Source organism: Rhododendron vialii, chromosome 5a (assembly GCF_030253575.1).
Source record: "Rhododendron vialii isolate Sample 1 chromosome 5a, ASM3025357v1".
Taxonomy (NCBI): domain Eukaryota; kingdom Viridiplantae; phylum Streptophyta; class Magnoliopsida; order Ericales; family Ericaceae; genus Rhododendron; species Rhododendron vialii.
Window position 1 is genome coordinate 38,014,629 of NC_080561.1, and position 23,767 is coordinate 38,038,395.

The 23,767-nt window shown below is 38.3% G+C and overlaps 2 protein-coding genes across 2 annotated transcripts; one reads left to right on the top strand and one right to left on the bottom strand.

Moving 5' to 3' along the window:
• The first annotated feature begins 2,204 nt into the window (after positions 1–2,204).
• LOC131326433 (subtilisin-chymotrypsin inhibitor CI-1A-like) lies at positions 2,205–14,322 on the top strand. Its single transcript, XM_058359221.1, has 3 exons — positions 2,205–2,369; positions 11,765–11,911; positions 14,002–14,322. Exons 1-3 carry the CDS (start codon positions 2,297–2,299, stop codon positions 14,202–14,204), a joined length of 423 nt encoding a protein of 140 aa, XP_058215204.1. The 5' UTR covers positions 2,205–2,296; the 3' UTR covers positions 14,205–14,322.
• Positions 14,323–20,391: 6,069 nt separating this feature from the next.
• LOC131327891 (uncharacterized) lies at positions 20,392–23,137 on the bottom strand (the record flags this gene model as incomplete). The annotated part of the gene is made up of 8 exons (XM_058361015.1): positions 20,392–20,749; positions 20,925–21,052; positions 21,144–21,206; positions 21,288–21,342; positions 21,520–21,593; positions 22,268–22,411; positions 22,622–22,678; positions 22,991–23,137. Coding segments are annotated over 8 exons (747 nt in total), but the record flags the coding sequence as incomplete, so codon positions are not given.
• Between the last annotated feature and the right edge of the window lie 630 nt (positions 23,138–23,767).

The following is a 23,767-nucleotide window of genomic DNA, read 5'->3' on the forward strand; positions in this document are numbered from 1 at the left end:
TTTTCGGTGCCGGGTGGGTATATCGCACGTGGTATCCGCTCGGCACCACATGGTACCCACCCGGCACTGAAAAATTTTCCCTCTCTTTTATAATGGTAGGATAAGTTAGAATACATGTGAAGACTAGTGGGTTGGATATCTTCCGTTTGACCCAAAAAAAATAAAATAAAATTAGACTAGTAGGTTGGCAGTGGCCAGCCATTGCTTTGATAACCATTGGAAGTTTTTGATACTTGTACTAGTATTTCATTTCGCAGTTTATGCTACAAATTTACTAGGAGGCAAGATACATTTTCTAAGAAGTTGTGAACCTATTTTATCCTTACAAATTATGGCAGAGGAAAACAAAGAAAACAAGATTCCCCATGACCGCCATTGCTTTGATAACCATTGGAAGATTTTGATACTTGTAGTAGTATTTCTTTTCGTAGTTTATGCTACAAATTTACTGGGAGGCAAGAGACTTTTTTTGAGAAGTAGTGAGCCTATTTCATCCTTACAAATTATGGCAGAGGAAAACAGCGAAACCAAGATTCCCCAAGGGCAAAATGGTCATGAATCAGCAATCATCCCCCCAAGTAAGTTGCTCCTTCTCTTCTTTAATTTGGTCCAAGTCCATTCCAAGTGGCCTGACCCGATCATGTAATTCTTAAGATCCACATGATACCTAAGGAAAGCTAGTTGAGAAAAGAAGAAACCAAAAGGGTATTGAAATTTTGATTTCAATTTAATTCCATCTTATGATTATCCATATCAAATGATTGTTGGGATTAAACGCGGAAACACCCAAGAACCGATATTCGAAACGCAACCAAAATCGCAACCAATGAAAGTACGATGAAAAATAAACTAGAGAGAGATACGCAAGAATTACGTGGTTCGGCAAAAACACGCCTATTCCACGGAGATGATTCTGTTCTTTCACTACGAGAGAATTAGTAAACGAGAACACCTGAGTCTGAAAACCCAAACCCAACCCCTGATACACCTACTCTCACCATGAACCAACTCTCAAACCAAGTACAAGAGAACACCCAAATTTGGCTTCATAAAAGTAATATCAGCATTGTCTTGGGTGTATGTCTCAGGCAAATTCCGATGATTAAATAGATTTTGTGTGCTTTGATAAAGTCTGGAATGCCTTATGAATTCTCTCAAACTCGATAAGAAATTAACAAATACCATAGAACTGGGAATGCAAGTACTGAATGGAATATACAATGAGGGGAAGGGGCGCGAAAATGTGTTTTAGCCTTAGTGGCTCCGACGATCTTAAATTGGTTTACTTTTGAATAACTTTTCGTAAATCAAAGTATATTATTTTATGGTTCAATCCCTCAGTTTTCGAAACTTTCAATTTGATATCAGTCTCAACCTCCATAGACTTGTTCTTAATTGAACCGGCTTAATAACTTCGTCTTAGTAGACCAAAAGAGGATTATTGAACTTGAAAATATGAATTTTAATCACATTCGAATTGTCGTTTGCTCTCTCATCTCTTGCTTAATCCCTTCTCTACTCGATAACCTTCTTATTTTCTTCTGCTCACCGTACGCGCAACCAAAGTGCCATCAATGAAACTTCAGAAGTCATCGCCTACATCACATACAAAACACTCTCTCACAAGCTCCATGGCCAGTGCCAACTAAAATAAATCTCAAAAAACCAATGAGTAATAAAGTGGTATTTGTATGGTAGATTTCATAAGACTCACAGAAGTTATCGATCTGTGGAAGTTATCCAAATAAGAACTTTAAGAGTTGATATTTGATTTTTTTTCAAATAGAAAATAGATGAAGCTGAGAAAGAAAATTTAAGAGCCAAAGTAAGAAAGATCTAAACTTAAAAGGGGCAAACCGCCAGAAATAATTTGAAAAAAACAAGTAAAGTAAAGAGAGAATATAAAAGAGGAAAACGTAATTAGAACCACCATAGCATACCAAAAGTCTCTCTTTTGAGAAATTTTCCAGTGCCGGGTGGGTATATTCCATGTGGTACCCGCTCGGCACCACATGGTACCCATCCGGCACTGAACAATTTTCCCTCTCTTTTATAATTGTAGGATAGGTTAGAATACATGTGAAGACTAGTGGGTGGGATATCTTCCGTTTGACCAAAAAATAAAATAAAATAAAATAAGACTAGTAGGTTGGCAGCAGCCGGCCATTGCTTTAATAACCATTGGAAGTTTTTGATACTTGTACTAGTATGTCTTTTCACAGTTTATGCTACAAATTTACTTGGAGGCAAGAGACATTTTCTGAGAAGCAGTGAGCCTATTTCATCCTTAAAAATTATGGCAGAGGAAAACAATGAAACCAAGATTCCCCAAGGGCAAAACGGTCATGAATCAGCAGTCATCCCCCCAAGTAAGTTGCTCCTTCTCTTCTTTAATTTGGTCCAAGTCCATTCCAAGTGGCCTGACCAGATCATGTAATACTTAAGATCCACATGATACCTAAGGAAAGCTAGTTGAGAAAAGTAGAAACTAAAATAGAGAGAGACACGCAAGAATTACGTGGTTCGGCAAAAGCACGCCTACTCCACGGAGAGGATCCCGTTCTTTCACTATGAGAGAATTAGTACAAGAGAACACCCGAGTTTGAAAACCCAAACCCAACCCCTTATACACCCACTCTCACCATGAACCCACTCTCACACCAAGTACAAGACTTGACTTTTACACTTGCACACACACTGTTTTTACCCCTCTTACTCTCTGCCGAAAAAGAACTTCCCTCGTCCCATTATATAAACATCTACATACCCATGTATTAATACAATAATACATGTTCCCATGAGAATATGGAAGGACACACGGCAAATTAAAAAGGAACCAACTAGCACTTTGGGAATTTTCATTTATTGGGAATTTGAACCAACCCAACAATGATCTAGATCAAAAGGAACTGAGAAGATAATAATCAAGTTGTTTATTACGACTTTGGGATCCTCTGTCACAAAAATACATGTCACATGTTTTTACTTCGAAATTTGACAGATTAATTGGAAGGACATGACAAGGGGAAAGAAAATACAGAGAAACAAAAGTTTTTCTAATCTGGCTTGGCAAACTGTTTATAAAATTCGCTATTCAAACCTTTTCGTTGTTTTTCCTTTAAAGCAAATGCATTGAAACCTTTTGCTACATATTATTGAGGACGATTCAAGATCACTCAAAAGTACATTTTTGATCAGGAATGAATCAGAAAACGAAATGGCCGGAGGTGGTAGGTTTGACGGTAGAAGAAGCAGAGAGGATAATAAAGGAAGAGAAGCCTGGAGTTCAAATACAAGTTATTCCACCAGAACATTTTGTTACCTGCGATTACAAAGTGCAACGGGTCCGACTATACGTTGATTCCTCTGGAAAAGTTCATTGGCCTCCTATAATTGGCTGACGATTTCGACTTCCTGTAACTAATTTCGAGTCCATTTGATGAAAACATGTAAGACTTGGATCGCTATTTGAGGCTTGCTTGCACCTTGTTTCGTTACATCGACTGGGTATCTTAATGAATTTGAATAAAGCATGAATGGTTTATGTGTTTCTGTACCTTTGGGATAGAATTTTCGATCTGTTTTTCGGGGGAAACCAAGAGGGTTAAGGAAATTTCATCAGTCTCAACGGATGCGACCTAAACTCGTCACCTTTTCACCGGCCAAGAAGGTATGGAAGTTTGCTATTTTCTTCCAATCTTCGGATTGAAAAAGGGCAAAGGAAAAAATTGAAACTCAAACGTTCTAATATGACGGGGCTGTTTGTTGACGGGACTGATAGCGAAAGGGTTTATAAACTTGTGAGATATGTTATGCCATTGCCCATGGAGTTATAGAGTGATTTGATTAATAATACCACTCCCCTCATGGTGTTGTAGACGGCACGCTTTGTGGTATTAAAATTACTAGATAGTGGGGGCACACGTAAGGGTGAACATATGGGGTTTGAGAGTTCGAGCATGGGTAGTTGAACTAAAGTGATTCTGCTAGTAGTTGATTCCTATAGCAAAAAGTAATTGTAAAATTTCATTTTCGATTAGAATAATAATGGAAATTACTTTTGTGACAAAGCTTCACAATTTTGTTCACACGACAAACCGTTCTCTTTTTCAATATTAGAAAACATTTCGGCAATATATGTTTAATCTACACTGCTAAATTTCAACATATAGTCCACAAAGGGGCCTCATGAGTCTTGTGATTGCTATTGAAAAAAACAACAAAGAAAACAGTTTTCCTGAGTAATTGCTCGAACACTAAATTGTTCTTTTTCTCAGAACAATTTCCCCGCAAAAAGAAAAGCTCTGTACAACATGTACTTTTGCTTCAATTTTCACTATCTGGCATCTCCAGTATCGAGAAGAGAAATAGGTGAAGTAGAAATAGAACCATTTCTTGCATCAACATCTCCTCTCCTGAATGAACTATACGACCCCTTCTCGAAAGACGACGAAAACAAAAACGAATTCTCATTACCGTCAAACCCTTCGCCACCCCTGCCACGACCCCCACCCGCGCCGCCATTCCCTTCCAACAGCGGTCTCAAGTCATCCGGTAACGGGACCCCGCCTTCCAAATACCTCACCACTTGCCTCATACTAGGCCTTACCATAGGCACATCATTTGAACACATTAACCCCAACTTCAAAACCATCACTACCTCAAAATCATCAAACTCACCTTCCAGTTTCGGGTCTACCACCCTAACCACACTCCCTTGTATTAGACATGGAGTGTAAAGTTTCGGAGATACTTTGAAAAATTTCTCTTTTTAAAGTGATAATATTTGCAATATTGTTTTGGTGGTGACCGTGGTTTTGAAGTGCTGGGGGTGAATGTTTCTGAAATATTCTCAATCGAAAACAATTTAGAAAATCGTTAATGTTTTATATTTCAAAAAACATTCTTTGATATTGGAGATAGTGTTTGTGAAGTGATGGCGATAGATTTCAATATTATGAACTTTTGAAACTATTTTGTGGCGTCGTTGGTGGTGAAATAACAATGGTGGTTGAATGCTGGCGAGGTGATTGTCGTGATAGTGCGTGAAATGATGGGAGGAGGTGGTGATGGTGCATGATAAGGTGACTATGGTCAAGGTAGTGGCAAGAGTATTGATAGGGTGAAAAGGTTATAAAAAGGTGGTGGTTTGGTAGTCGTAGTGGTCAAGTGATATTTTTTGTGATATGGACATTGGAATTTGGCTTCGTAAATGTATAAGCTAGCATTGTCCTGGGCGTATGTCTCAGGCAAATTCCGATGATTAAACAGATTTTGTGTGCTTTGATAAAGTCTGGAATGCCTTTTGAATTCTCTCAAACTCTATAAGAAATCAACAAATACCAAAGAGCTGAGAATAAGAGTACTGAATGGGATATAGAATGATAGGAAGGGGCGCGAAAATGTGTTTTAGCCTTAGTGACTCCGACTATCTTAGAATTGGTTTACTTTTGAATAATTTTTCTTAAATCAAAGTATATTACTTTTATGTTCAATCCCACCATACTTTAGTACTTGGAATACCCGCTTTACCGATATAAAATAGGTTTCAATCAGGTTTAACGTTTGTTTAATTCAAAGATTTTTCCAAACCAATTTATTCTTCAACCTGTTGAGGGTAAAGTTGTCCTATATTTTAATGTATAAACTTTTTTGGAGCCAAAATAATTTGTTAGAAATTAAAGTAGGCTAGACAAGCTTTCCAACGGTTCAAACCACATGCAAAACGGAGTTCGGGAGTGTCCATGGCAAAATCTCAAAGTTTGGTAGGTTATAAAGTTTCAAGAATGCGCCCAGCGCGCGATGCATTGCGCCTGAGGCGCACTGATTTGCGTCTGAGGTGCACTAACACTCAGCAATGGGTAAAATTTTGCGGGTTCGCTCCAGACACCCCTGAGCTCCGATTTTCGAAAGGTTTGAACCGTTAAAAAGTTTGTTAAGTGTACTTTCTAACACAAGTAGATTGGATTTAAAAGAATGTCAACATAAAAAGATGTGACCAATTTGCTGTCAGTGAGTTCAAATATAAATCATTTTGGTAAAACGCTCGCATCTCCTTCATTTTAAATCGGATAAAGACCTATAGTATATCGATAAAGAGGATTTTTAAGTTCTAAAAGTCAGTTGATTCCAACCATAAAAATAATAACGTCCAGTTTATGGAAAGGGGGTAGCAATTAGACCGCTACAAAAATTATCTTAGCACTACTATCTCTCCACTACCAACACTTTCACCGTAACACTACCTCTACACCGGCGACCATCAATTCACCATCTAGTCGAGCATCACTTCTCCACCACAACCACCAAACTTTTCCTCTGCTACCACCGTTGGCACCTTACCTCAATCCTGGCACCTCCGCCTTCATTCAACAACTACGTACATACAACCAACACCACCACTACAGTGCCACGACTATCACACCTCAACATGCAACTCCACCACCACAACTAAATATTCACCACTACCATCATTTTAGCACTACATAACCGCAAATGTATGAGAGTACAGCTTAGCAAGAGTGAATGTTTTAGACATTGAGTGTAAAGTTTGGAAGATATTTTGAAATTTTCCTCTTTTTAAAGTGATAATATTCGCAATATTGTTTTGGTGGTGATCGTGGTTTTGAAGCGCTGGGGGTGAATGTTTTTGAAATATTCTCAAACAATTTAGAAAATCGTTAATGTTTTATATTCCAAAAAACACTCTTCGATATTGGAGATTGTGTTTGCGAAGTGATGGCGATCGATTTCAATATTTTGAACTTTTGAAACTATTTTGTAGCATCGGTGGTGGTGAAATAACAATGGTGGTGGAATGCTGGCGAAGTGGTTGTCGTGATAGTGCGTGAAATGATGGGAGGAGGTGGTTATGGTGCAATGATAAGGGGACTATGGTCGAGGTAGTGGCGATAGTATTGGTTGGGTGAAAAGTTTATAAAAAGGTGGTGGTTTCTTAGTCATAGTGGTCAAGTGCTATTTTTTGTGATTTGGCCATTGGAATTTGGCTTCATAAATGTATAAGCATTGTCTTTAGCATATGTCTCAAGCAAATTCTGATGATTAAACAGATTTTGTTTGGTTTGATAAATTCTGGAATGCCTTATGAATTCTCTCAAAGTCTATAAAAAAAAATGAACCAATACCATAGAACTGGGAATGCGAGTACTGAATGGAATATAGAATGGGGGGAAAGGGCGCAAAAATGTATTTTAGCCTTAGTGGCTCCGACGATCATAGAATTGGTTTACTTTTGAATAACTTTTCATAAATCAAAGTATATTATTTTTATGGTTTAGTCCCACCATATTTTAGTACTTTGAATACCCTCTTTATCATTATAAAATAAGTTTCGATCAGGTTTAACGTTAGTTTGATTCAAGGATTTTTCCATACCAATTTATTCTTCAACCTGTTGAGGGTAAAGTTGTCCTATATTTTAATGTATAAATATTTTTGGAGCCAAACTAAATTTGTTAGAAATTAAAGTAGGCTAGACAAGCTTTTCAACTGTTCAAACCACATGTAAAACCGAGTTCGGGAGTGTCCATGGCAAAATCTCAAAGTATGGTAGGTTATAAAGTTTCATGAATGCGCCCAGGGCGCGGTGCATTGCGCCTCATGCGCAATGCTTTGCGTCTGAGGCGCACTAACACTCAGCAATTGGTCAAATTTTGTGGGTTTGCTCCAGACACTCCCGAGCTCTTATTTTCAAAAGGTTTGAACCGTTAAAAAAGTTAGTTGATGGTATTTTCTGACCCAAGTAGTTTGGATATAAAAGTATTTGTACATAAAAAGATATGACCAATTTACTCTCAATGAGTTGAATTATAAATCATTCAAGTAAAATGCTCACATCTCCTTCATTTTAAATCGGATAAAGACCTATAATATATCAATAAAGAGGATTTTTAAAGTTCTAAAAGTCGGTTCATTCCAACCATAAAAATTATAATGAATAGTTTATGAAAAGGGGGTAGCTATTTGGCCGCTAGAAAATTTATTTGAGCACTACTATCTCTCCACTACCAACACTGTCACCATAACACTACCTCTATACCACCATCTAGTCGAGCATCACTTCTCCACCACTACCACCACACTTTTCCTCCGCTACCACCATTGGTACTACACCTCAACTTTGGCACCTCCCCCTTCATTCAACAAGTACGTACGTACAACCAACACCACCACTACAGTGCCACAACTATCACACCTCAACATGCAACTCCACCACCACAACTACATACCCACCACTACCATCATTTTAGCACCACATAACCGCAAAAGTATGAGATCGAGTACAACATAGCAAGATTGAATGGTTTAGACATTGAGTGTAAAGTTTGGACGATATTTTGAAAATTTTCCTCTTTTTAAAGTGTAATATTCGCAATATTGTTTTGGTGGTAATCGTGGGTTTGAAGTGCTGGGGTTGAATGTTTCTGAAATATTCTCAATCCAAAACAATTTAGAAAATCGTTAATGTTTTATTTTCCAAAAAACACTCTTCGATATTGGAGATTGTGTTTGCGACGTGATGGCGATAGATTTCACTATTATGAACTTTTGAAACTATTTTGCAGCATCGTGGTGGTGAAATAACATTGGTGGTTGAATGCTGGCGAGGTGGTTGTCGTGATAGTGCGTGAAATGATGGGAGGAGGTGGTGATGGTGCAATGATAAGGTGACTATGTTCGAGGTAGTGGCGATAGTATTGGTGGGGTGTAAAGGTTATAAAAAGGTGGTGGTTTGATAGTCGTAGTGGTCAAGTGATATTTTTTGTGATACGGACATTGGAATTTGGCTTCGTAAATATATAAGCTAGCATTGTCTTGGGCATATGTCTCAGGCAAATTTCGATGATTAAACAGATTTTGTGTAAAGTCCGGAATGCCTTTTGAATTCTCTCAAACTCTATAAGAATCGAACAAATACCATAGAACTGGAAATGCGAGCACTGAATGAAATATAGAATGAGAGGAATGGGCGCGAAAATATGTTTTAGCCTTATTGGCTCCGACGATCTTAGAATTGGTTTACTTTTGAATAACTTTTCGTAAATCAAAGTATATTACTTTTATGGTTCAATACCACCATACTTTAGTACTTGGAATACCCGCTTTACCGATATAAAATAGGTTTCGATCAGGTTTAACGTTTGTTTGATTCAAGGATTTTTCCAAACCAATTTATTCTTCAACCTGTTGAGGGTAAAGTTGTCCTATATTTTAATGTATGAACTTTTTTGGAGCCAAACTAAATTTGTCAGAAATTAAAGTAGGCTAGACAAGCTTTCCAACGGTTCAAACCACATGCAAAACGGAGTTCGGGAGTGTCCATGGCAAAATCTCAAAGTTTGTGGTAGGTTATAAAGTTTCAAGAATGCGCCCAGCGCGCGATGCATTGCATCTGAGGTGCACTAACACTCAGCAATGGGTAAAATTTTGCGGGTTCGCTCCAGACACCCCTGAGCTCCGATATTCGAAAGGTTTGAACCATTAAAAAGTTTGTTGAGTGTACTTTCTAACCCAAGTAGTTTGGATTTAAAAGTATGTTAACATAAAAAGATATGACCAATATACTGTCAGTGAGTTGAAATATAAATCATTTTGGTAAAACGCTCGCATCTCCTTCAATTTAAATCGGATAAAGACCTTTAATATATCGATAAAGAGGACTTTTAAAGTTCTAAAAGTCACTTGATTACAACCATAAAAATAATAATGTCCAGTTTATGAAAAGTGGGTAGCAATTAGACCGCTACAAAAATTATCTTAGCACTACTATCTCTGCACTACCAACACTTTCACCGTAACACTACCTCTACACCGGCCACCATCAATAAACCATCTAGTCGAGCATCACTTCTCCACCACCACCACTAAACTTTTCCTCTGCTACCACCGTTGGCACCACACCTCAACCCTGGAACCTCCGCCTTCATTCACAACTACGTACATACAACCAACACCACCACTACGGTGCCACGACTATCCCACCTAAACATGCAACTCCACCACCACTACTAAATATTCACCACTACCATCATTTTAGCACTACATAACTGCAAATGTATGAGATCAAGTACAGCATAGAAAGAGTGAATGTTTTAGACATTAAGTGTAAAGTTTGGGAGATATTTTTAAACTTTTCCTCTTTTTAAAGTGATAATATTCGCAATATTGTTATGGTGGTGATCGTGGTTTTGAAGCGCTGGGGGTGAATGTTTCTGAAATATTCTCAATCCAAAACAATTTAGAAAATCGTTAATGTTTTATATTCCAAAAAACACTCTTCGATATTGGAGATTGTGTTTGCGAAGTGATGGCGATAGATTTCAATATTTTGAACTTTTGAAACTATTTTGTAGCGTCGGTGGTGGTGAAATAACAATGGTGGTGGAATGCTGGCGAGGTGGTTGTCGTGATAGTGCATGAAATGATGGGAGGAGGTGATGATGGTGCGATGATAAGGTGAATAGCGATAGTATTGGTGGGGTCAAAAGGTTATAAAAAGGTGGTGGTTTGGTAGTCGTAGTGGTCAAGTGATATTTTTTGTGATTTGGACATTGGAATTTGGCTTCATAAATGTATAAGCATTGTCTTGGGCGTATGTCTCAAGCAAATTCCGATGATTAAACAGATTTTGTTTGGTTTGATAAATTCTAGAATGCCTTATGAAATTCTCTCAAAGTCTATAAGAAATGAACCAATACCATAGAACTGGGAATGCAAGTACTGAATGGAATATAGAATGAGGGGAAGGGGTACGAAAATTTGTTTTAGCCTTAGTGGCTCCGACGATCTTAGAATTGGTTTACTTTTGAATAACTTTTCGTAAATCAAAGTATATTATTTTTATGGTTCAATCCCTCAGTTTTTCGAAACTTTCAATTTGATATCAGTCTCAACCTCCATAGACTGGTTCTTAACTGAACCGGCTTAATAACTTCATCTTAGTAGACCAAAAGAAGATTATTGAACTTAAAAATATGAATTTTAATCACATTTGAGTCGTCGTTCCCTCTCTTATCTCTTGCCCAATCCCTCCTCTACTCGATAACCTCCTTATTTTCTTTTGCTCATCGTACGCGCAACCAAAGTGCCATCATGGAAATTTCAATAGTCATCGCCTACATCACATACGAAACACTCTCTCACAAGCTCCAAGGCTAGTGCCAACTAAAATAAATCTCAAAAAACCAAAGAGTAATAAAGTGGTATTTGTATAGTAGATTCCATAAGACTCACAGAAGTTATCGATCTGTGGAAGTTATGCAAATAAGAACTTTAAGAGTTGAAATTTGATTTTTTTTCAAATAGAAAATAGTTGAAGTTGAGAAAGAAAATTTAAGACCCAAAGTAAGAAAGATCTAAACTTAAAAGGGCCAAATCGCCAGAAATAATTTGAAAAAAACAAGTAAAGTAAAGAGAAAATATAAAGGAGGAAAACGTAATTAGAACCCCCATAGCATACCAAAAGCCTCTCTTTTGAGAAATTTTTCGATGCCGGGTGGGTATATCCCACGTGGTACTCGCTCAACACCACATGGTACCGACTCGGCATTGAAAAATTTTCCCTCTCTTTTATAATGGTAGGATATGTTAGAATATATGTGAAGACTAGTGGGTTGGATATCTTCCATTTGACCCGAAAAAAAAATTAATAATAATAATAAGACTAGTAGGTTGGCAGTAGCCGGCCATTGCTTTGATAACCATTGGAAGTTTTTGATACTTGTAGTAGTATTTCTTTTCGTAGTTTATGCTACAAATTTACTGGGAGGCAAGAGACTTTTTCTGAGAAGCAGTGAGCATATTTCATCCTTACAAATTATGGCAGAGGAAAACAACGAAACCAAGATTCCCCAAGGGCAAAACGGTCATGAATCAGCAGTCATCCCCCCAAGTAAGTTGCTCTTTCTCTTCTTTAATTTGGTCCAAGTCCATTCCAAGTGGCCTGGCCAGATCATGTAATTCTTAAGATCCACATGATACCTAAGGAAAGCTAGTTGAGAAAAGAAGAAACTAAAAGGGTATTGAAATTTTGATTTCAATTTAATTCCATCTTATGATGATCCATATCAATTGATTGTTGGGATTAAACGCGGAAGCACCCAAGAACCGAGATTCGAAACGCAATCACAATCACAATCGTAACCAATGGAAGGACAATGAAAAATAAAATAGAGAGTGACACGAAAGAATTACGTGGTTTTGCAAAAACACGCCTACTCCACGGAGAGGATCCCGTTCTTTCACTATGAGAGAATTAGTACAAGAGAACACCCGAGTTTGAAAACCCAAACCCAACCCCTTATACACCCACTCTCACAATGAACCCACCCTCACACCAAATACAAGACTTGACTTTTTCACTTGCACACACACTGTTTTTACCCCTCTTACTCTCTGCCGGAAAAGAACTTCCCTCGTCCCATTATATAAACATCTACATACCCATGTATTAATACCATAATACAATGATCTAGATCAAAAGGAACTGAGAAGAGAATAATCAAGTTGTTTATTACGACTTTGGGATCCGCTGTCACAGAAATACATGTCACATGTTTTTACTTCGAAATTTGACAGATTAATTGGTTTTCACTTTTCAATTTAAAATAGGCTTGAACTTGGTTGGGGAAGGATATGACAAGGGGAAAGAAAATATATTTAGTTTTTACTTTTTAGTTTAAATGAGGCTTGATCTTAGAAAATATAGAGAAACAAAAGTTTTTCTAATCTGGCTTGGCAAACTGTTTCTAAAATTCGCTATTCAAACTTTTTCGTTCTTTTCGTTGTTTTTGCTTTACAGCATACCAAAAGTCTCTCTCTTATATAATGGTAGGATAGGATAGGATAGAATAATACATGTGAAGACTAGTAGGTTGGCAGTGGCCGGCCATTGCTTCAATGTTTATTCGTAGTATTTCTTTTCGCTGTTTATGCTACAAATTTAGTGGGAGGCAAGAAACTTTTTCTGAGAAGCAGTGAGCCTATTTCATCCTTACAAATTATGGTAGAGGAAAACAGAGAAACCAAGATTCCCCAAGGGCAAAATGGTCATCAATCAGCAGCCATCAACCAAAGTAAGATGCTCCTTCTCTCTTCTGTAATTTGGTCGAAGTCCATTCCTAGAGGACCAGATTGTCTCATTCTTAAGATCCACAAGATGCCTAGGGAGTAGGCTAGTTGAGGAAAGAAAAAAATAAAAAATGGAAATTTAAGATTTTGATTTCAATATAATTACATCTTCTGATGATTCTGATGATCCATGTCAAATGATCTAGTTCAAAAGAAAATGGGGAGAAAATAATCAAGTACTAGTTCATATACCATTGACCTGACAAATTAATTAGCTTTCACTTTTCAATATACCATTGACCTGAACTTGTGTTCGATTTGGTGTTCCGAAATTGATGTACGTTAAAAAATAAAGAGAAGCAAAAAGTACGTTTTCCAATCTAGCTTGGCAAACAAGAGCAGTAGCCTTTTTGCAAAGTTGTGTTCGATTTGATGTTCCGAAATTGTTGCTAAAATTCGTTTTCGATCCTTCCTTTGTTTTGTCCTTTAGAGCAAATGCATTGAAAGCTTTTGCTACATATTATGAGGACGATTCTGTTGGATTTTACCCATTGATGAGAGGGGTCCCAATTGAAAGTGACCCAGGCCCCAAAGTCAATGATCTTAGCCACTAACAGCTGAGATTTTAGGTGCCGGATCCCTCCGGCGATTTGATTCTCGCGTGAGTGAGCCTTAAATGGCTTTGGACTTTTGTTTCGCCTTTCTTGTAAATATACATGTATGTTTAGGAGTAGGAAGGTGTGGAACTAAAAGAGAGATCACAGAGAACTAGAGTTGCCTTGAGAGAGGGTTTTCATGATTTGTATTTGAGTCGATTAATACAAAGTCGGAGTTTTTTCCTCTCATAAATTGTGTGGGACTCCCATAAAGCACAACAGATTCAAGATCACTCAAAAGTACATTTTTGATCAGGAATGAATCAGAAAACGAAATGGCCGGAGGTGGTAGGTTTGACGGTAGAAGAAGCAGAGAGGATAATAAAGGAAGAGAAGCCTGGAGTTCAAATACAAGTTCTTCCACCAAACCGTGTTTATACCTTTGATTACAAAGTGCAACGGGTCCGACTACACGTTGATTCCTCAGGAAAAGTTCATAGGCCTCCTATAATTGGCTGACGATTTCAACTTCCTGTGACTAATTTCGAGTCCATTCGATGAAAACATGTAAGACTTCGATCGCTATTTGAGGATATCTTAGTGAATTTGAATAAAGCATGAATGGTTTTTGTGTTTCTGTACCTTTGGGATAGAATTTTCGATCTGTTTTGAGGGAGAAACCAAGAGGGTTAAGGAAATTTCATCATTCTCAACAGATGCGACCTAAACTCATCACCTTTTCACCGGCCAAGAAGGTAAGGAAGTGTCCTATTTTCTTCCAATCTTTCGATTGAAAAAAGGGCGAAGGAAAAAATTGAAACTCAAACGCTCCAATATTACGGGGCTGTTTGTTTGATGGGACTGACAGCGAAGGGATTTATAATCTTGTGAGATATGTTATGCCATTGCCCATCGAGTTATAGAGTGATTTGATTAATAATACCACTCCCCTCATGGTGTTGTAGGCGGCACGCTTTGTGGGATTAAAATTACTAGACAGTGGGGGCTCACGCAAGGGTGATTATATGGGGTTTGAGAGTGCGAGCGTGGGTAGTTGAACTAAAGTGATTCTGCTAGTAGTCGATTCATATAGCAAAAAGTAATTGTAAAATTTCGTTTTTGATTAGGATAATATTGGAAATTACTTTTGTGACAGAGCTTTCACAAGTTTTCACACCAAAAACCCTTCTCTTTTTCAATATTAGAATGCATATCGGTGATATATATCTCATCTAGACGGCGAAATTCAACCATATAGTCCACTTCAATGCTCATATCTGTTCCAACAAAGGGGACTCGTGAGTCTAGTGATTGCTATTCAAAAAAAAAACAACAAAGAAAACAGTTTTCCTGAGTAATTACTTGAAAACTATCTGTTCTTTTTCTCAGAACAATTTCCCCGCAAGAAGAAAAGCTTGTACAACATGTACTTTTGCTTCAATTTTCACTCTCTGGCATCTCCAGTATCGAGAAGAGAAATAGGTGAAGTAGAAATAGAACCAAAACTTGCATCAACATCTCCTCTCCTGAATGAACTATACGACCCCTTCTCGAAAGACGACGAAAACAAAAACGAATTCTCATAACAGTCAAACCCTTCGCACCCCCGCCACGACCCCCACCCCCGCCGCCATTCCCTTCCAACAGCGGTCTCAAGTCATCCGGTAACGGGACCTCGCCTTCCAAATACCTCACCACATACTTGCCTCATACTAGGTCTTACCATAGGCACATCGTTTGAAAACATTAACCCCAACTTCAAAACCATCACTACCTCAAAATCATCAAACTCACCTTCCAATTTCGGGTCTACCACCCCAACCACACTCCCTTGTTTTAGACATTGAGTGTAAAGTTTGAGAGATATTTTGAAATTTTTTCTCTTTTTAAAGTGATAATATTCGCAATATTATTTTGGTGGTGATCGCGGTTTTAGAAAATCGTTAATGTTTTATATTCCAAAAAACACTCTTCGATATTGGAGATTGTGTTTGCGAAGTGATGGCGATAGATTTCAATATTATGAATTTTTGAAACTATTTTGTGGCGTCGGTGGTGGTGAAATAACAATGGTGGTTGAATGCTGGCGAGGTGGTTGTTGTGATAGTGTGTGAAATGATGGGAGGAGGTGGTGATGGTGCAACAATGAGGTGACTATGGTCGAGGTTGTGGCGATAGTATTGGTGGGGTGAAAAGGTTATAAAATGGTGGTGGTTTGGTAGTCGTAGTGGTCAAGTGATATTTTTTGTGATATGGACATTGGAATTTGGCTTCATAAATGTATAAGCATTGTCTTGGGCGTATGTCTTAGTCAAATTCCCATGATTAAACAGATTTTGTGTGCTTTGATGAAGTCTGAATTGCCTTATGAATTCTCTCAAACTCTATAACAAATGAACAAATACCATAGAACTAGGAATGCGAGTACCGAATGAAATATAGAATGAGGGGAAGGGGCGCGAAAATGTGTTTTAGCCTTAGTGGCTCCGACGATCTTAGAATTGGTTTACTTTTGAATAACTTTTCGTAAATCAAAGTATATTATTTTTATGGTTCAATCCCACCATCTTTTAGTACTTTGAATACCCTCTTTATCGATATAAAATAGGTTTCGATCCGGTTAACGTTAGTTTGATTTAAGGATTTTTCCGAACCAATTTCTTCTTCAACCTATTGAGGGTAAAGTCATCCTGTAGTTTCATGTATGAATAATTTTGGAGCCAAGCTAAATTTGTTAGAAATTAAAGTAGGCTAGTCAAGCTTTCCAATGGTTCAAATCACATGCAAAACGGAGTTCGGGAGTGTCCATGGCAAAATGGTCAAGTTTGGTAGGTTATGAAATTTCAAGAATGCGCCCAGGGCGCGATGCAATGCGCCTGAGGCGCACTGATTTGCATCTGAGGCGCACTAACACTCCGCAATTGGTCAAATTTTGCGGGTTCGCTCCAGACCCTCCCGAGCTTCGATTTCGCGAGTTTTGAACCGTTAAAAAGCTTGTTGAGCATACTTTCTAACCAAAGTAGTTTGGATTTAAAATTATTTGTACATAAAATTATTTCAACCTCCGCCTTCATTAGCCAACTACAACCAACAACACCACTGCAATTGCACGATTATCACACCTCCACATGCAACTCCACCACCACTACTACACCACCACCACTACCATCATTTTAGCACCGGGAGAATTAGCCAAAAATCTTTCATATTTATATTTTTTTAGCACAAGGACATTTACCTTTTGCAGTCAAACATAAGGACAAATGTGCCTATAAAAGGCCTACAACCCTACATTACCTTTTGAAAGTGTCTAAAACCCTAGGGTACCCTATATATGAATGTGCCTAAAACCTAAGGATACCCTATGAAAGTACATGAATCATTAAAACCCTATAATAGGAAAATGCACCCTAAAACCCTATGAAAGTGCCTAAACATATTTTGGCCTTATGGCTAAAAACTCAAAAAGTTGAAGGACCTCAACTAAAAACTATTTTGCTAGTGTCCTTCCTCTAAATAAAAACTATTTTACCGCACTTTTGAAAACTTTCCTCCTTTTAAAGTGATAAAATTCCCAATGTTGTTTTGGTGGTGGTCATGGTTTAGAAGTGTTGGGGATGAATGTTTCTGAAATATTCTCAATCCATAATAATTTAGAAAATCATTAATATTTTTTATTCCAAAAGACACTAATTTTTTTCTTCTATATTGGAGATTGTGTTTGCGAAGTGATGACAATAGATTCCAATATTGAGAACTTTGTAAAGTATTTTTTAATGTGGGTGCTTGTGAGATAACGATGACGATGGTGGTGGAGTGCTAGCGGTTGTGGTGATAGTGCGTGAAATGATGAGGCTAGTGGTGGTGGTGATGGTACAACGGTGAGGTGATTATGGTCGAGGTAGTGGTGACAATACTGGTGGGGTGAAGATGTTATAAAATGATGGTGGTGATGGTGGATTGGTAGTCATAGTGGTCAAGTGATATTTTTGGTGATATGGATATTGAAATTTGGCTTCGTAAATGTATAAGCATTGTTTTGGGTGTATATCCTAGGCCAATTCTGATCGTTAAACAAATTTTGTGTGCTTTGATAAAGTTTGGAATGCCTTATGAACTCTCTCAAAATCTTTAAGAAATGAATAGATACCAAATACTGGAAATGCAAGTACTAAATGGAATATAGAATGAGGGGGAGGGCGTGAAAACGTGTTGTAGCCTTGATGGCTCCGACGATCTTATAATTGGTTTACTTTCGAATAAATTTTCGTACATCAAAATATTTTAATTTTATGGTTCGATCCCACCATCTTTTAGTACTTTGAATACCCTCTTTATCGATATAAAATAGGTTTCTATCCAGTTAAACGTTAGTTTGATTCAAGGATTTTTCCAAACCAATTTGTTCTTCCTATTGAGGGTAAAGTCGTCCTATATTTTGATGTAAAAATGTCTAAATAATTTTGGGGCCAAACTAAATTTGTTAGAAGTAGGCTAGACAAGCGTTCCAACTGTTCAAACCACATGCAAAATGGAGTTTGGGAGCGTCCATGGCAAAATCGCAAAGTTTGGTAGGTTTTGAAATTTCAAGAATGTGCCAAGGGCGCAATGCAATGCGCCTGGGGTGCAGGAATTTGCGTCTGAGGCGCACTAACACTCAGCAATTGGTCAAATTTTGCGGGTTCGCTTCACACACTCGGAGCTCCGATTTTCACAAGGTTTGAACCGTTAAAAAGCTTGTTGAGTGTACTTTCTAACCCAAGTAGTTTGGTCTTAAACTTATTTGTACATAAAAAGATAAGACCAATTTACTCTTAGTGAGTTGAAATATAAATCATTCCGGTAAAATGCTCGCATCTACTTTATTTTAAATCAGATAAAGACCTATAATATATCGAGAAAGAGGATTTCTAAAGTTATAAAAGATAGTTCACTCCAACCGTAAAAATAATAATATTGTTTACTTTATGAAAAGAGGGTAGCAATTAGACTGCTACAAAAATTATCTGAGCACTACTACCCCTCCACTACGAACACTGTCACTGTAACACAACCTCTACACCACCATCAATTCACCATCTAGTCCGCTATCACTAATCCACCACTACCACCACACTTTCCCTCTACTACGACATTTGGCACCACACCTCAACCCTGGCACCTCCGCCTTCATTCATCAACTACAACCAATACCACCACTACAACGCCCCGACTATCACACCTCCGCATGCAACTCCACCACCACTACCATCATTTTAGCACCACATAACCACAAAAGTATGATAGTGTGGCATAGCAAGAGTGAATTCTCCTACCTCCTTCTAACGCTTATCTCTTTTCTTGCTTCCTTGCTTTAATCTAATGGGCCGGATTCCATCCGCCCACTCCACTATTACATCACCATAATTTTCATTATTGTTTTACCAACACAACAAAATTTTCGTAATAAGGATTGAGAATATTCTTGATATTTCAATCTATCACCACTAAATTTCAAGTTTGACTTACAGTGCCACCAGAACAAATCGAGGGTATTCTCTATTCAAGATTTTTTCACCCCATTGGCAACCATAGTTGAAGCTTTGATTCTCCCCCAATAGTGACACATCTTTCTCCACATCTGCTGCTACTACTCCTCTATCAGTGATTCAAAATCCTTTGTTATGCTCTCCAACATATCCAACTTCTTGTCGATCAAAGTCGGTTTTAGCACCGCATCCTTTAGAAATACAAGATCGCATCTGCTCTACACACCTACTCACTTCTTTGTTATGTGACAGAAATGATTACGATGAGATCCAGATCTAATCCGGTCCGTTGGCAGACCTAGACAAATGAAAAGCATAGTAGTACTTTGGGTGGATAGGAGTACTTTGGGTAGAGTTTGGTCCACCTGGGATGTGATAAGGCCGAAGGTCATGTTGAGCAACAAGTATAAAAAAATGTGCAAAGCAAACCCGCCCAGTGAAAGTCATACAAGCAGGGCATGGTTCTGCATCCAGTGGATACCAAGTAAAAGCAAAAAAATTTGTGTGGCCCGTGATCCTTGATCCGAGTCCTTCCTCCACTGGTTCAGGGGTTACCTAGCCTTCTCACCCTAACCTGCACAGTGAACGTACGACTAAGACCTGGCCGGGGTTGCCCGGCAAGGCCCTCCGGCAAGAGGATAAGTATGTGCAGAGAGAAAGGAAAGAGACTAGGGTTTTAGTATAGGAATGTGTGTGTACCTCTCGGGTTATGATCTTTCAGTATATATAGAGTCTCATTGGCTTGCTCTCCAAGTATAGGCATGTGCTTTCCACGAGCCAAGTGACGCCATCATGACATCACTGAGTAGATCTGATAACCATTTTGGCGTGGGCTGGAACCCCCATGTGCGCTCATCGTTATCATTTGGCGTAACCGCTTAAGCACGTGACGTAGCATGCGTCACTGCAATTGGCCGAGCCCATGCTTGGCCAAGCCTGGCAAGCGACTCTTGAGGAGAATCCGTGGATGGGACTTCATTCCTGAAGGTGGCCGAGCCTAAATTAGACTCTCCCGTCATCGGATGTAAGGTGAGTGCAATGTTGATGACCGATAACCAAGCCCTAATTCAGATACGGCCACATGGCTTTGGGCTAGTCATTCTAAACTAGCATGGTTAGTTATGTTCGGCCTGCTACAATTTTACAACGTTCATACAAGTTGCCAAATTTTTCACCTATTGAGAGAGAGAGAGAGAGAGAGAGAGAGAGGGAGAGGCCTAGAATATTAGAATGGAACTCTACCGTTATGTTTAAACAATGGGAATGAGTATTACAATACAAACAATGGAGAAGCACGGCACATCTACTGGTCTTTGTTCATCCAACGACTGCCACCAAAACTTTCATGAACTTTGTAACACAACTACCCGTAAATACCACTGCACAGGGGCCGAATGCTCGACGGAATGCCCATAATCTACCCGGCGCCAGACGGAGAAACAATCTCCCAGTCTTGTTTACTGCAATTGATATGAAGAGAAACTGAAACCCGACCTTCCTTCATGGTTGGATTTCAGCTCCAGTTTCTGGAATGGACTGCACACAAAGTTTGACATGTCTTCATCAGTTATGTGCTTCTTCCACTAATGTTGAGGGGGAAATAGGAAAGACAACTTTTTCCTTAACAATTATGTGCTAGAACAAGTGAGTCGGGAGTTACCCTGCACTGTGGAATCATATGATCGGGATCGCAAACAAGGATGATGCCTACCTGCTATTTGTATCATAATAGAAGCCATTGATGGAGCTGTCACTACAAGAGAAGCAAACATAGTAAAAACCAGCTATAGTTAACCCACAGTCAGTTCCAACATTCACGAAGTACTGCTCTTTCCATCTCTGCAGAGTCAACAAATCAAAGATAAAGGCATGCCATTACTAAAAGAGAAAAAATTCATTAACGCGCGAGTGGAATTGAAAAATAGGTTACCATGAATATGTAGGGATAGCTACTCAGGTCGAGAGATCTTCCGCCATCAATTTCCACTTGGCTCTGTAAAACGCTTCGTCAACTAAGATGGCACAAGATTGTGATAGATACCACATAGTTTGAATAGAAACATTGGGTACTTACCAAAAGGGGAGAGAAAGATGGAAACTTGGTCCAGTGCCTTATGTCTACTTCTGACCTGTTAGCAGTTTGAAGAATGAGTATGAGGGAAAGGGCTCACTCCATCTATAGAGCTAGTGAAATTATATTAACAAGAGATTATTTTCGGTAATCTAGAAAGATAAACTAAATGTTTTCCATAGCATACACACGAAAAGAAAAAAGAACAAAAGAAACGATGAGACAAAGAACCCACGTTGCTTCCCATTTTCCAGTGAAGAATGTATGATTCTTTGCATCAACAATTTCCCCTTCCCAGAAGGTTACCACCTGAAATATCACATATGAAAATATCAGCGAAGTTTACTAATGAATAGTGGAAATAAATGATCACACGAGTTGTACTACAATAGCAGGTAAAACGAAAAGGCTCAGCAGTAACTGCAGAATCATGTAGGACACTTACTGGTACTTCTGTCACAACTCACAAGTAGTGCAATTAAACCAAAGGGAAGAGAGAAAATTTAACAGTAGTTGGTAAAAGTAAAGGAAGAATTGTGAAAAGATGAGTATCGAAGTTGAAGACATGAAAAATGATCGTTAGTTTGAATGTACGTTAAATAGTTATAGAACCACCTTGAAGCAAAAAAGTATTTGCTCATGATCACAAAACTTGAGACATGTCAAATTAACTTCATGGCTAAGTTTTTTTGTGGCTTGTAAGGATTAAGGAGAAATTTATGAAATTGGGAAAAAACCAGAAATAGAAGAGGGCATACCCAGGCCCATGCATCAAGGATGAAGACTAAATAACACAAGTATATAGGAGCCACATAAACAAAATCATACAAGCAATACTATATCCCATTCATGAAACAAATCAACTGAAAAGACCCATTTAGTGAAAGCTAAGTCATCACAAGGGGACAATAATAGCAATTGGAGGGTGAAATCTGAAATAGGTGCAGCAGAATAACACAAACCAAATTGCCAAGTGGGCTTACTGGTGTGTGTGCCATTGGAACGTTAAGAGCTTCCATTGTGCCACAAAGGTAACCATGATCAAGGTCACAACCTTGGATTCTCACGTTAACTCTCCATGCTTCATCCTTTTGTAGGCTAGAAACATTCTGAGTTCCAGAAAATGCCTGTAAAAAAGACACAACTACTTGTAGAGTAGGATCAATCATTTTAAACTCAAGCAACAACAGAAAGCACCTCCAGTGAACCATCAAAATATAGAGGCAGATGGAGAAACTTATATCTAAGCACTTAAACAGATATAAAATATTTTAGTATCTAAAAAAATTTAAGAGGTACAAACAAACACAAATACATAAAGGAAAGTGGAAATTCACCTGCCCAACACTTAAAAAGTGTACAAGCAGGGGGTGATGTGTGGCCAGGATTTGCACCTACACAGTGATGAAAAACGGTGATATCAAAGTAACACGAATATTTAGTTTCAAGAAGTTTTTGCAACCAAGCTAAACCCCAAAATGCTGATAAGTTCCTCTAAAATGACAAAGCTTAATCAGAACAAATATATCACATACAATTGCTACAAACCTAAAATATTGGAAACCAATAGTTCATATTAGAAGGCATGAGGTGCAATGATAAGCAATTAAGCATAATTAAGCTTTCTGCAGGCAAGTAAGATTACTTTGCAAATGAATGCATCTAGTTTTTGGTGAAAATGCTCTGTATATATAGAGAATATTTACCCAATGCCTGAAACCTGAGAAGGCGCTTAATTCTCCAGCACTCTCACAGGCATTTTTCGAGTCCCAGCAAAAAAAGAGAGCAATCACTTCATAGGAGTATCGAACACATGATCCCTCATTGTGATAGGTCGAACAAAAAAACCCGGTTCAGAAAAACCGGACAGTTAGAGGTCGAACGAGGAAAACTGGCTGCATATTGCAAAATAACCACAGAGTTTGATTCCAACAACAAATTAGCCCTCAGTTTTTCGAAACTTTCAATTTGATATCAGTCTCAACCTCCATAGACTTGTTCTTAACTGAACCAGCTTAATAACTTCGTCTTAGTAGACCAAAAGAGGATTATTGAACTTAAAAATATGAATTTTAATCACATTTGAGTTGTCGTTCGCTCTCTCATCTCTTGCCGAATCCCTCCTCTACTCAATAACCACCTTATTTTCTTCTGCTCGCCGTACGCGCAACCAAAGTGCCATCATGGAAACTTCAAAAGTCATCGCCTACATCACATACGAAACACTCTCTCACAAGCTCCAAGGCCAGTGCCAACTAAAATAAATCTCAAAAAACCAATGAGTAATAAAGTGGTATTTGTATGGTAGATTCCATAAGACTCACAAAAGTTATCGATCGGTGGAAGTTATGCAAATAAGAACTTTAAGAGTTGAAATTTGATTTTTTTTTCAAAGAGAAAATAGTTGAAGCTGAGAAAGAAAATTTAAGAACCAAAGTAAGAAAGATCTAAACTTAAAAGGGGCAAACCGCTAGAAATAATTT

What these genes read in the sequence shown, in the direction of transcription:
- LOC131326433 (XM_058359221.1), top strand. Translation starts at nt 2,297, where the DNA reads ATGGCAGAGGAAAACAATGAAACCAAGATTCCCCAAGGGCAAAACGGT. An exon ending in ATCAGCAGTCATCCCCCCAA is followed by an intron (nt 2,370 to 11,764) that starts GTAAGTTGCTCC and finishes TTCTTTTCGTAG; the next exon opens with TTTATGCTACAAATTTACTG. An exon ending in ATCAGCAGTCATCCCCCCAA is followed by an intron (nt 11,912 to 14,001) that starts GTAAGTTGCTCT and finishes ATTTTTGATCAG; the next exon opens with GAATGAATCAGAAAACGAAA.